Source organism: Rousettus aegyptiacus, unplaced genomic scaffold (genome assembly GCF_014176215.1).
Source record: "Rousettus aegyptiacus isolate mRouAeg1 unplaced genomic scaffold, mRouAeg1.p scaffold_m13_p_1, whole genome shotgun sequence".
Classification (NCBI taxonomy): Eukaryota; Metazoa; Chordata; class Mammalia; order Chiroptera; family Pteropodidae; genus Rousettus; species Rousettus aegyptiacus.
The window spans coordinates 27188667-27202557 of NW_023416284.1; the positions used below are offsets into that span (position 1 = coordinate 27188667).

Consider the following 13891-nt stretch of genomic DNA (forward strand, 5'->3'; position numbering starts at 1 on the left):
ACTATAGGACAACAATATCTACTTAGCACAGCACCTGGCACATACTAGTACTTTTCTATGTTCCAGGTGTTGTTCTAAATGTTTAAGTGCATTAATCTCATTACAACTCTAGGAGGTAGGTATTATCCTCATTTTAGAGGCACTGTAAATGAGAAAAATGATAGAAATTAAAAGAAGTCCCTAAGTTCACAGAGCTAGTGAGATGTTCAATAAATAGCAACAAAGACTATTCTGAGGCAGCAATACATGAGACAGTCTCTGAGACCCCAAGGACTGACTACGGGGACTAGCTCCAATCTTGTCCCCTTAATTGCAGCAAATGACACAGACAAATCAATGTTATAAATAGAGTTAACATAATATATTTATTTTAAGTGCCATTCATGCATATCAGTTCTGGCAGCAACAATCCTAATGACACTTGGAGTATTTCTTTACAGCACTAAACAGTTACAAAGAATGGGTGCCGTTCATCATAGAGGCAAAATATGAAATCGTGCAATAGCAAAACTGTAGAAACATTAAAACACTGACTGTCCAACAGCAGTACAGAGAGCAGGTTGTGTTTGCACAAAAAGCCAATGCATTTTCATCACATATATACAATATAGATATGTACACATCACCCTCTGAATGAACAATATCAAAATACTCTATTCCATTTGAAATAATCCCCGATTGATTCCCTCCCATTTCAAAGGACATCTGAGAGACATGTATTTACAAGAACACACATGAATACATTTACATTTCGAAAACTGCCACAAATGCCAGTCGGATTATTCTCCTGGACAGAGTACTCCCATTTGATTATATGCATTTATTATTCTTTTCCCCAAAAGTCTCCAGTCAATTTAAACCCCAAATAGAATGTACTCTGCACTAACAACTACCAACTGAAATGGCCACCAGAGGGATGCTCTGCACCTCACCAGGTAGCCCTGTCTGGCTGGAGCCCACTGAGAAGACCTGTCCTGGGCTCCCAGGTCATCTGAATCACAAGAGCGAGATGGGTCTGGATAGAAGCTCTGCCTCCAGGGCCATTCTTGGTAAGTTTAAATTCTGATAAAAATATTGATCACTGCAAATCAGTAAATGATTGCTAAATAGGAAATCAGCTTCACACAATTTATAAAATCTTCATTAGGGGTTTCTACTCAAACCATTCAATATGAGACCACATATCAATGTCCAAATTATTTAAAGTGCACATTGCTACCCAAGCAATTAGAAGTTTCAAAATGATTATTCTGGTATCTAGAGAACAGTGACTTAAGCAGACCATTGAAAATCACCCACTTTTTTTTTCAAGCTTTTACTCTGCAGGCTATCTCATTTTGCCTATGTTATCCATCTAAGAGGGTCCTGTTGGCTACCTTTCCAGAATCCTCTGATTTTCACCGATCCAAGGGGCTGGAACTGAGTTTCCTTTTTCATGCCAAGCAGGGTCCAAACAACAGGAACAAAAAGCCCTTCCTTCCTCCCCAACCTCACCAGCCTTTACCATGGCTGGATTCCCAGTGATTCATCATTCAAGGCAACACTCCATTAAAAAAAAAAAAAAAAATGCCCATACACAAACGGTCTCACATACACATGTACAGAAACAAAGATGTCTGTTTAGTTCAAGTAGAGATTTACTAAGAATCACTAAGGCTAATTAAAGTGATTTAAATATGGCTGATAGAGATTACAGATGCTAAAAAGCAACCAGCGAGCAGTTATTAGTTATTACTCCTTGATTTGATGGAACATATTTATTTCCCTACTAGAACTGAAAGAAATTCTACTTTTTATTTGGTCTAAAGAACCAATTTGAAATCTATTCATTTTTTAAAGTCTCATTTCTTTTAGTTTTATTATAAAACTAAGACAATCAATCCATGCAAAGTAACTGTGATATGATATGAAACAATAAACAAACTACTACTAATAACCCCTAAGAAGCAGGCTGCATTCCAAAGAAGAAACCAAATATCAGGCAATCACAAAAACACAGGACAACAGAAACAGTAGGCCACGTAACAAAAACTGCACTGAAGACTGAGGCAAATAAAATCTGTGTTGCTCTATCCTCCTTTGAGTGCTTCCTAAATGGAAAGAGAATGAGTGGGGAAACTTGCTTTATAGACAATGCCTTTCCATTCTGTTGCCCAAATGAACTCTGATTTAAACTCCAAAAAAAATCCTATTTAGCTAATAAGTCTCAATTAGCAGGAATGCTAAGATAGAGAAATATAATCACATGGTATAAAGAGTGACAATAAAGAGAATAACAATCTGTCTTGCCTGTAAACTCTTTATCAAGAAAAATAATTCTGTGCTTTCAGACACTGCATTTCTCCTTAATGAACCCAGTAAGAGCTGAGCATTCACAGAAAGTAGCAATAAATACTAAAATAACACTTTTGAATAATAAATATATAAGTGAAGTGGAGACATTGACTTGTTTAAAGGGCCACGCAATGCTCAGCTTTTAATCAATCAAATAAATTTTAGAGTTGTGATAAGGCAGATAAGGCAGATTTAGGAAAACAGACATTGATAAGATATAACATAAACTCTATAATCCCCTACCATCAAAAAAAATTTGGTCAGTTCTTTATGCTGCTCAGGAACAACAAACCCCTTTGGATTGTTTGGAGAGTAACTCTGGGTTCTTTGATTTACTGGGTAGAACTCAATACCCACATTTCTGAAAAAGATCAAATAAGGGGAACTGGGCTTTGAAAAAAACTATTTCTTTCAGTTGCCTACATCAGTTAAAAGCATCCTGCAGAAAACAGCCTAACGAGGAATAAAAACTCACGGTAACTTTCAAGATGTAATAATCCAATTAGAAAAAAATTGAAGCCTTTCGGTAAATTTTGTACATATATTTACACATATGTATCTATAAACTGCTTGCAGCAAAATAGGCTCTGTCTGAAAAAATCAGTCTGGCACTTGTGGTCAACATCAAATTGACACAAATATGCAAAAGCTGTTCAAATCACACAACAGTTAGGAGCTACAGAGGGCAGCTGGCAGGGAGACAAACATGTAGTACTTGTCTGGGTCAGATAAAAGCAGTAAGTTATCCAGCTAAAATCTTTTTGATTGTCTTCAAAAGAAATTTCAATAACATTGGTAAAATGATTAGCAACTTTCTTAACTGGATTCTCTTAAATTTTCCCTTCACTGCACAGAAAGGTGATGCTGTGGTCTGGTGCCTTGCAGAAACAAGTTCTACACAATTGAATCCCAATCAAAGTCATCCTGGATGTCATCTGGAGGCAGAGAGCGCCGCATCTGGAAGGCTGGGGAAGGCATCATGTGCTGCTGGTTCATGGCTCCGTGATGGCCTGGAAGAAGGCAATGTCGGTAGTGACTCAGCAAAAAAGAAAGGGAGAAGTAAACAAAAGCCTATATAGAGCACTTTCTATGTGTCAGGCACTCAGGGCACGTTATCTCACTAATACACTCAGAAGCCTTCAACAAGACGTCTTTTATCATCTTCATTTCATAGGTAAAGATGAGCAAGTTACACGAAGTCATATAATTAGTAAGGGGAAGAGAAAGGATTTGAACTCAGTTCACTTGACTCTAAAACCAACACTCTTTCCACGAAGCCTGGCTGCAGCAAAAAGGCCATAAAAAGAATGCTAGAGTACCTGATGGCTGATGCAACCATTTCTCTTAGTCTGTTCAGCTTCAATACATGTTTCAGTAACATGAATTGGCTCACATGAGACTGATGTCAATGTACCACTGAAGTCACACTGGGTGGTCACAGTGAATTTTCCCTGGCAAGTTCATTTTTGTGCCACCAAGTAGAAGCAGGTAAACATAGAGACCATCTACACAGCTGAGTGCTGTGTAGGAACAGGAGGAACACAGCAGACACAGGATGCCGACTCTCCCCATGCTCCTCTTCTTGGATTAGTGTGGCATGTGCTGTTTGCGTTCCCCAATTTGGTGCCTTCTATGATATCTCCATAGCTCTGACAGACCCCCTTCCAAACCAGATTTGATTTAAAAAGAAATAATGATCTTAATTTGTAGAATTTATCCTTTTATTAGGAATTAAACATATACTTTTAACTGTTGTGGAATTTTTACTGATTATAGTTTTTGTTGGTACTCTGATTACAAAGATTCAAGAAATATGCTGCTATTTTTCTCATAAGTCCTGAAATTTTTAATGTACAACTATACAAAATACTAGTAAAGTTTTTTGTATATCACAGTACAGCAGAATTGCCTGTATGTATTTTTAAAAAACATATAAATTCCTTATTATGTGCCAGGCACTAAGTAAGTGATTTATATAATTCTCATTTCTTTTAACCACCTTGGTTGTTAGGTATATTTATTAGCTCCTTTTTAAAGACAGGGAAGCTGAAATAGGAGAGTTGGGCAGTTATTAAGTGTCAAAGCACCAGGATTCAAACCCTAGGAATCTGGCTCCAGAGTCTTAATCACTGTGTCTTGCCACCTGCAAGTTACTGGTGAGTACTGAGGACAGATAACATTTATCCTTTCCCTTTCATCAAAGGACATGTCACTTGATCCCAACTCTTCATTCACTACTGCTTGACACACAGTTCTTTTTAGGGTTTTAAATCTACTCCTCAGATCACCTGCTGTCTTCTCAAACAGCCTAAGTAAAAAGTAGCATAGTACATGAGAAAAATACACTCTGAATCCAGATGTCAAGGCTTAAGTCTTAGTTTGGCCACTATACCAAACTGGTGGCTCCAGGCAAGCTCTCTCCTTTTCTGAGCCTCCGTTTCTTCACCTACATAATCCTTAAGACCCCTTCCAATCTCTAACAATGTGTCTCTGCTGCCCTACTAAATATAACATCTTACATTCAGGAACCTAGGGGAAAATACTTATCAACTAGTAACTCCTGAAACTTACGTCCTGTATAGGTACTTCTCTGGAAACTATAGCCAGAGGAACTTCATCAGAATGACTATATAGGAGCTAATCAAAGTAGGTTTTTGAAGCCTGTGGAAATCCTATCAAAGTCAAACAGACTTTACCTAAGACCCCAGGACAAGCTCTATGTACCCTACCTCTTGGAGAGACAGGACAATAATTAGAATCAAAGATAGCATCATGGGCTAAAATAGACTTCAGGTCATATGGTTCAAACACTTATGACACTTAAAATCCCTTCACCAGGACTGGAGCCAAGTAGCTGTCCAGACTTTTGTACCCCACCTCCCTTTAACAGAGAGTTCACTCCCTCCTTAGGCAGCTGCGTTTACTGTTGGGACACCTAAAGCTTTTCAATATTAAACTCTGAGTACCAACTTCAACATACCACACCCCAAATTACCTGTAATTGTCGTTCCTGGAGTGCTGAGTGCCTGTGGGATGTGAGGATAACCGGGGGGTGGCATCACCGAAGGAGGGAGATTTTGCCTAGAGTCTATGTACAAATTTCCTAATCAAATTAAAATGCAGAAAAAAAGAAAAACATAAGTAAAACAAATCAAGCAATAAAATCTTAATAGAACTACTACCTAAAACTAAATTAAGCAAGTAAAGTAAGGAAGAAAGGGAAGGAAAAATTACTCCTTTCAGATGCTAAAACTGCCAAAAAGTAGTGCTGGCTTTTTGAACACAGTGCCAGGCTGGGTGTGAATATAATGGTACTAATTCTGGCACTGCCTCTAACTCTCTGGAAGCTTGCAGGCAAGTTATATCTATTACTGCTGTTACCTCATTACAGTTCAAGAGCATTTTTATCACTTCATCTGAGCCTCCCACTAAAATCACAATGAGGGCAAGACAGAGATTATCCCTATTTTATGTATAAGGCAACTGACGCTCAGTTTGACAGGGCTAGGGCTAGAACCTAGCTCTCCTAACTCATGGGCTCTTTCTATTAATGGTTGTTTCTATATTGTCCTGACTCTCTCAGCCTCAAAGTAGACCTATGTGGGCCCAACAAACTGACTAGGGGCATGAAGTCATAGGAAAGATTTGCAGAAGGTAAAAGAGCTATATATACCAAGCAAAGGTGATTAAAAATGTATTATTTAGAAGTGTGGAGATGGGAAACATAGACCTCATTTAAGTGGTACTTCAGAAGGTTCTTGAATTAATATATTTTTGTTGACAGGAGCCATCAAGTGTAATAGCTCCAAAATGTCAATTATGTTGCATCCTAATGCAAAATAAAAAGGGAGGGGAACATACATCATTGGCCTTCCCCCAGTAACTCCTGGTGCATATTAACACTGGTGCATATTATACAGAGCATCTGGAATGCTGGAAAAGCTGTTGAGTTTTATACAAATTACACACGCATTCTAGCAATGCTGTAATCAAATTAGAAAAGAACAACCATTTTCCCAGAGGAAAAGTAAAAAGGGGAGAAAAATATTCCTATTCCTTTTGCATTCAAGGCAGGGCACACTGCTGGCACATTGGGCTGGTCACAAGTTTTTACTTGCAACTGGAAAGTCAGACTGTCCAAGCTTGAGATAGATAGCCTCAGAGGTCATCTAATCCATACCTATCTCTAATCATGTAGATGAGGAAATGAGACCAGAGAAAAAATGAGACAGAAGCAGGAACAGAACCCAAGATTTAACTTCCAGCCACTGCCTCCTAAGATGACATGCTTTTTTATAGTACAGTTTAGAGTCAGAACTGAGCTCTTTGACCAATTTACCATACGGAAGATAAGGAAAAAAAGAACAGAAAATTAACTAAGTAAAGTTATACTATGCTACAGCTCTAGTATATTCTCACCAGGGGGTAGAAACGGGGAATCTTGCTCCCCAAGTGCTTATCAGTCTTAACATTTGTGGCTGTTGTACATTCTAAGGGCTGCACCACGCTGGAAGGGTCACACTCTGAGTAATATGGTCACACATTAATCAACAACTTCCAAGCCTCTGTCCTGAAAAATCTTAGCTCTCTTTTACAAATCATCCTTAGAAGCTCAAATTGCAATCAAAAGATAAAAACTGATTTTTATTGGTGATTAATTTATTTTTTCATTTCTCTTTTTTGGCTTAGTAATTCTTACCTTAAAGGGAGAGAATGGGAAATACAGAATTATGAGAATAAACAAGGATTATGGGAATAGATACCCACGTTAAACTGTCGCACTGCTAACACTTGTCCTTTCAGATAGAACTTTTCATTACGCCTCATTTTTCCCCCCACATTCTTATTATAGTCTGAATAATGGGAGTCCAGCTAAACTCTCTAAGCAAGATATTAACTTCCAATGCAGTTTCCAGAGATTTTTGAGATCTTGTAACACTTAGAATGTAGTTATGAGAATTTAAAAATTTAATCATTTATTTAAAGCAGATATCTGTCATATGACTTATTCATTCAACAAGTATATTATGTGCCAGGCCCTGCTCTAGCCACCAGGGATACAGAAATGAAAAATCAAAGTCTCCGACTTTTTTGAAGCTTATTCTTGGGTGGGGTAGGAAGTGGAGGGAGGCAAACAAAGTACATTAAGTAGTATGTTACACATGATATAGAGAGAAATAAAGCAAGGAGAGGGGACAAGGCCTGCTGGACAGTAGGTGTCATTTAAATAGGATGGTCAGGTAAGACACATCACTTGAATAGGTACTTTTTGAGAAAAAAATTGAAAAGGATGAAGACATGACTCCTGTGTATACTGAGAGAAAAGCAAAGGCCCTGAGGTAGGTAAAGTGTACCTGGTATGTTCAAAGAACAGCAAGGAGGCCAGTGGTGTGGGAGCAGGAGGGTGAGCCGAAGAGGAAAAGAGACAAGGTCAGAGAGTAATGGGGGACCAGACTGTGTAGAGCCATCCAAGGTACAATAAAGACTTTGGTTTTTAAAAATAAAAATGGGCAATCAATAGAGGGTTTTGAGGAGAGAGGGCCAATGATCAGACTTTTCTGTCTTATAAAATCCCACTTATCCCAAAAAGTCCAGCTTAAATGTGCCTTCTTCTACAAAGATTTTCTATTTCCCCAAGACCATTAAGCAAGCCTCTCTGTCTTACTTCTATTGCCCTACGGGAGAAGTGCAGTCCTCATCATACTATATTTCTTGATAGACCTGTTTCACCTATCGGGCTATGAGCTCGAGATTAGGGGCTATTTTGGAATCATTTCTTTATTCCTAGTGCCCAATACATAGTCAGGCATAGGAAAGGTATAAATAAATGTTTGCAAAGTGAATGCATACCTACCCTTATTTACTGACCTTTAACTGAAGCATAAAATGAAGAACATAGCTAGGGGACTTAAACTCTACTGAACAAGGCAAATTGTAAACACAGATTAAACAATTTAGGAAGAAGAGGTAATACTGTGTGCAATAACATCCTTTTTTTCCTTCCCCTTTCCATACTAACACATTACAACACTAATGTCTGGTGTCCCTAAGGAGCTCAAAGGAGTATTTACCAAAAGGGAAGTCTTGAAGACAGAAGTATGACAGAAGGTTTGAAGGATATAGAGAGGCTATATTCTAGTAGTTAAGAATTACACCCAAATGAACTTTGTGATTTTAAGCAAGTCACTTTCTTTCTCTGGATCAGTTTCCTTATCTGTTAAATAAAAGGATAAAATCAACAGCTCTCTGAAGAGTCCACTCCTATACTACATTTCTAAGAAAATGTGGCAAAGAATTACTGAGGATACAGATGAGGGAAGTGAGATATGAGGGAAGTGAGATATCTGAATGAATCTGATATAGAGGAATGCAAGAAGGAGAATAAAGAATGACTGAAAAAAGACTAGGACTTAAACAAAGAAAGTAGGCTGAGCATATTTAAAAAAAAAAAAGATGTTTGTGAACAGACATCAATGGGGTATGAGGTGATGAATAAATACTTAGAGCACCAGGGTTGATCAGAAAAAGTGTCAACAGAGGCCAACATGGCTTGGCAGGCGAGGGCTGGCTGAAGTTCGTTTGACTCAGAAGAAAAAGACTAAAGGGGAAGGGGTTGGGAAACTAATAAAACACTGAGGTAAAACTACAGTTCTTCTGCATGTGACAAGCTGTGAATGAAGTAGCACTGAGAATCAAGAAGGAGCTGTGGTACTGGCAATAAAAAGGAAAAGGTGGCAGAAAAAAATTAAGAGAATCACAGAACACTAGAACCAAATAATCAAGGTCAAGGATCAAGAGATGACCGCAGAAGTCTAGTAACAAACAACTTTAAGAAAATAACCCAGGATCTCTGTCTAGAGAGAATCCAGAACAGTTACTTGGCCACTCTGACAGAGGACAGCAGATGTACAATAACTTTTTCCATGAATGAGGGTACCAAGTTCCAAAACTAAAAGGTATACCTGGACCTTTTTTAAAGTTAGGTCACAAAATTGAAGAAAGTCTTGTTTCACTACACGGCTTTAAAATTCCAGAAAGGGGGAGCTACTGGCTCTTGTGACTGGTCTACAACTTCCTCTACTTGTCTTCCTAGAACTCCCTAATCCTATGGAGGCAATAATCTGTGAGAAATAAAGGTACGCACCCCTAAACATATATGGCATACTGATGTACATATAAACCACTCATATTCAGTTAGCACGTTTAAGGCTCATTGGTTATGTGAGATAACAAAGTACAATTTTGGTTGAATAGGAAAAGAAAACAGAGAAGGAAAACCAAGGGACAAAGTGATCTAAAAAAGAGAAAAGTGATGTATCCAGAAGGGGAAAACTATGGGCTTAGAACCTACCAAAGGATCAAAGAAGATAAGCTGTCCATGTAGAAGAGATAAAAATGAAATGGAAGAAGGCAAAAACATGAAAATACAAGACAAGTTATACAAAGCTTGGTACTTAAAAACGAATAAGGGAGGATTCTGGAAGATAGTAGAGTAGGATACACCAGGTATCTGTCTCCCAACCTAGACAAAACTGCACTGGTGAAGGCTAATGTTAACTACTTTGGAATTTTGGAGACTATTAAGGGTTTGTAACTTGCAGAGAAAGACTTGGATAGTAGATTGCAATTAATTTTGGTCAATTCCAGCTCTTAGCATAGGAGTAGCTACCTATCCCTTACCCCTGCCCCCGTAGCAGATAGCTATGCATGTTCCTGGACAAGTTTACACACAGCTTACAGGGCAGAAAGGACAATGTCCTTCAAACCAGTGGGGATCTGTACTCTGATCAACAATTGTTGCTTCTTTTCCAGAAATGCAGATAAAAAGGATAGTGAATAATGCTGTTGCATCTCCCCTCAATGCTGCAAGCCCCTCACCTCTGAATGAATTGATTCCCAGGGGACTTAAAGGGCTGGTTGGTACCCCTTTTATCCCTTCTGTCATTTCTATTTTTTCCACTTCGGGAGCCAGACATTAAAGACCAGGACATTGTAAAGCAACTACACATAAAGGGAAAATTGGAAAGTGACTACCCATGCCAAGAGAAAAGCACAGTTCAGAGATGACCTGAAGAGACCTTAAGTTTAAACCTTAGGTCGAACCATGGCACAAGGACAGCCTACAACTGTTGGGGGGTGGGGGTGGGGGATAAAAAAACCTATATAACGAAAGCCAGCAAACCCTGTGGAAGGTAGAGAATTTGATACCCAGAGGTACATTATTAATTTAAGTGTCTACCTTTCAACAACAAAAAAATCACAGGGCATACAAAATAAGCAGGAAAACACAGCTCATTCAAAGCAAAAACAAATCAACAGCAACTGTCCTTCAAAAAGATCTAATGGCAGATCTTCAACAAAAAGACTTAAAAACGACTATCTTAAAAATGCTTAAGGAGTAAAGGAAGATAGGGAGAAAGTTAAAAAAAGAAAGTACAAACAACATGGAACTATCGGTAAAGGGATAGAAAATCTAAAAAGAAACCAAAATAAATTCTGAAGATGAGAAGTACAATAACTAAAATAAAAAATTCACTAAAGATAGTCAAAGGTAGATTTGAGCAAGCAGAAGAATCACAACAAAAATTATCAAGGTTAAGTAACAGAAAGAAAAAGATTGAAGAAAAGAAACAGAGAGCCTATAAAGGAGACTATGCAATGGAGGAGTCTCAACGAAGGAGAAGAGGGACAAAAAGGGGCAGAGAGAATATTTATGAAATAATATCTGAAAACTTCCCCAATTTAATGAAAGGCAGGAATATAAACATCTAAGATGCTCAACTAATTCCAAGTATGATGAAGTCAATGATACCTACACCAAAATGCATTATAACCAAATTTTCAAAAGATAAAGAGAGAATCTTGAAAGCAATAAGAGAAGTAACTTGTCACAAAGGATCCTCTATAAGATTATCAGATTTCTTATCAGAAACTCTGGAGGCCAGGGGGCATGGGCCAATTTATTCAAAGTGCTAGAAGAAAAAATAGTGTGGACCAAGAACACTATCTAGCAAAATGGTCCTTTCAAGAGTGAGGGAGAAATTAAAACATTCCCAGATAAACAAAAGTTAAGGGATTTCATTATCATTAGACCTGCCATGCAAGAAATGCTCAAGAGCGTCCTGCAGGGTAACATGAAAGGACACTAGACAGTAACTCAAAGCCATATGAAAAAAAAAGAGAAAGGTCTCAATAAAAGTAAATACAGGAGTAATTATAAAAGTCAGTATTATTGGAACAACAATTATAACTCCACTCTTTATTTTATACATGATTTATAAGTCAAATGTACTTTCTAAAAACTATTAGCCTAAAAGCTAGTATTTTTGTAACTTTTGTTTGTAACTCCTCATGTTGTTTTCTATATAATTCAGAAGAATTATTAGTGTTATGTTTGGGGGAAGCACATGATGTATACAGATGTAATTTGGTAACATCAACAACCAAGAGGGGTAGGACAGAGCTATAAAGGAGTAGAGTTTTTACATGTTATAGAAGTTACAAAGATACTCAAATCCAGGTGTTAAAACTTTAGAATGTTAAATGCAATCCCCATAGTAACCACAAACAAAAGAGCTATAGAATATATACAAAAGGAAATGTGAAAGGATTTTAAACATTTCTCTACCAAAAAAAAAAAAAATCAACTAAACACAAAAGAAGACATAATACAGGAAATTAGGGACAAAAAAAAAAAAAGCTGTAAGGCATATAGAAAAGAAACAGCAAAATGACAGAAGTTATTCTTTATCAGTATTTACTTTATAAATGTAAGTGGATTAAACTCTCCAATCAAAAGACAGAGACTGGCTGAATGGATAAGAACACATGATCCAACTATATGCTGTCTATAAGAGACTCACTTTAAATCCAAAGACACAATAGATTTAAAGTGAAAGGATGGAAAAAGGTGTTCCACACAAATAGCAACCAAAGGAAAACAGAGATTGCTATATTAACATTAGACGAAATAGGCTATAAATAAAAAAGGTTCCAAAAGACAAAGGACATTCTATTTATTAATAAAGTTCACTACAGCAAAAAGACGTAAGTATTATAAACATGTATGCATCTAATAACAGACTGCAAAATACATGAAGCAAAAGCAGATAGAATTCAAGGAAGAAACGGACAATTCCACAATAATAGCTGGAGACTACACTACTTCACTCTCCATAATGGATAGAATAATGAAACAAAAGTAAAGAAACAGAGGACTTAATACCATAAATCAATTAGATCTAACAGACATTCTACTCAACAACAGTATACATGTTCTTCTCTACTGCACATGGAACATTTTCCTGGATAGACCATATGTAAGGCTACAAACTAAGTCTCAATAGACTTTAAATGATACATATAACAAAGTATCTCCCCCAACCACTAGAGGAAGTTAAAAATCAGTAATGGAAATAAAACTGGAAAATTCTCAATTTTGTGGAAATTAAATAATACACTCTTAACCAATGGAACAAAGAAGATATCATGGATCCCTTATGACTATTGATGTAAAAATCACCAAAATACTAGCAAAATGAATTCGATACCATAGTACTGAAGGATTATATACTATGATCAAGTGAGATTTATTCCCAGAATGCAAGGATGATTCACTATATGAAAACTGATCAATGTAATATATACCACCATAACAATTAAGGGGAAAAAATGCACATGATCATCCCAGCTGATGTAGAAACAGTATGTGACAAAAATCAAACCCTTTCATGACAAAAACATTGAACAAACTAGAAATTGAAGGAAACTGCTTCAACATAATAAAAACAAATCTAAAAATCCTACAGTGAATATCATATTCAATGGTGAAAAATGGATAGCTTTTCCACTAAGATCAGGAACAAAGTGATCATCTACTGGCTATATATCCAAAAGAACTTAGAGCAGATTCTTAAAAAGATATTTGTACACTCATGTATAGCTAAAACATAGGAGTAATCCAAGTGTTCACTGACAAGTGAATGCATAAGCAAAATGTAGTGTCTATATGTGTGTGTGTGTATACACACACACACGCAAATATACAATAAAATATTATTTACCTTTAAAAAGGAAACTGGAACATATACTTCAACAAGGATAATCTTTAAGACATTATGCTAAATGAAATAACCCAGTCACAAAATGATACTGTATGATTCCAATCATATGAGGTACTTAATCAAAAACAGAGGCAGAAAGTAGAAAGGTGGTTACCAGGGTCTTGGCAGAGGATGAAATGGGGAGTGGGGATATTGTTTAATGAGTATTTACTTTAAAAGATGAAAAGGGTTAGGAAAACGAAGGGTGGTGATGATTGTACATTATGAATGTTATTTAATATCACTGAACTATATACTTATGGATGATTGGGATACCGAATTTTATGTTATGGGTATTTTATCACACAAAAAAAATTTTTTTAAAGAGTATATATTAGGAAGATATCAAAAAAGAAGTGACAAAAGGAGAGAGAGGGAGAGGGAGAAAGAGTTATCAAAAAATTAAGTTAGTGTCTGGCACACAGAGAACACTCAATAAATTTAGCTAATACTTA

The 13891-nt window shown here is 36.9% G+C and overlaps 1 protein-coding gene across 2 annotated transcripts in view; it reads right to left on the minus strand.

Annotated features, from left to right (window-relative positions):
* Positions 1-346: 346 nt before the first annotated feature.
* Positions 347-13891, minus strand: part of FOXJ3 (forkhead box J3) — a 109021-nt gene continuing 95476 nt past the window's right edge. For both annotated transcript variants that reach the window (XM_016139996.2, XM_016139997.2), the window contains 2 exons: positions 5330-5437; positions 347-3344 (listed from right to left, as the gene is read on the minus strand). In XM_016139996.2, coding sequence (XP_015995482.1) covers positions 3229-3344; positions 5330-5437 — 224 coding nt within the window. In that variant the 3' untranslated portion in view covers positions 347-3228. The remainder of the gene's footprint in view (positions 3345-5329; positions 5438-13891) is intronic.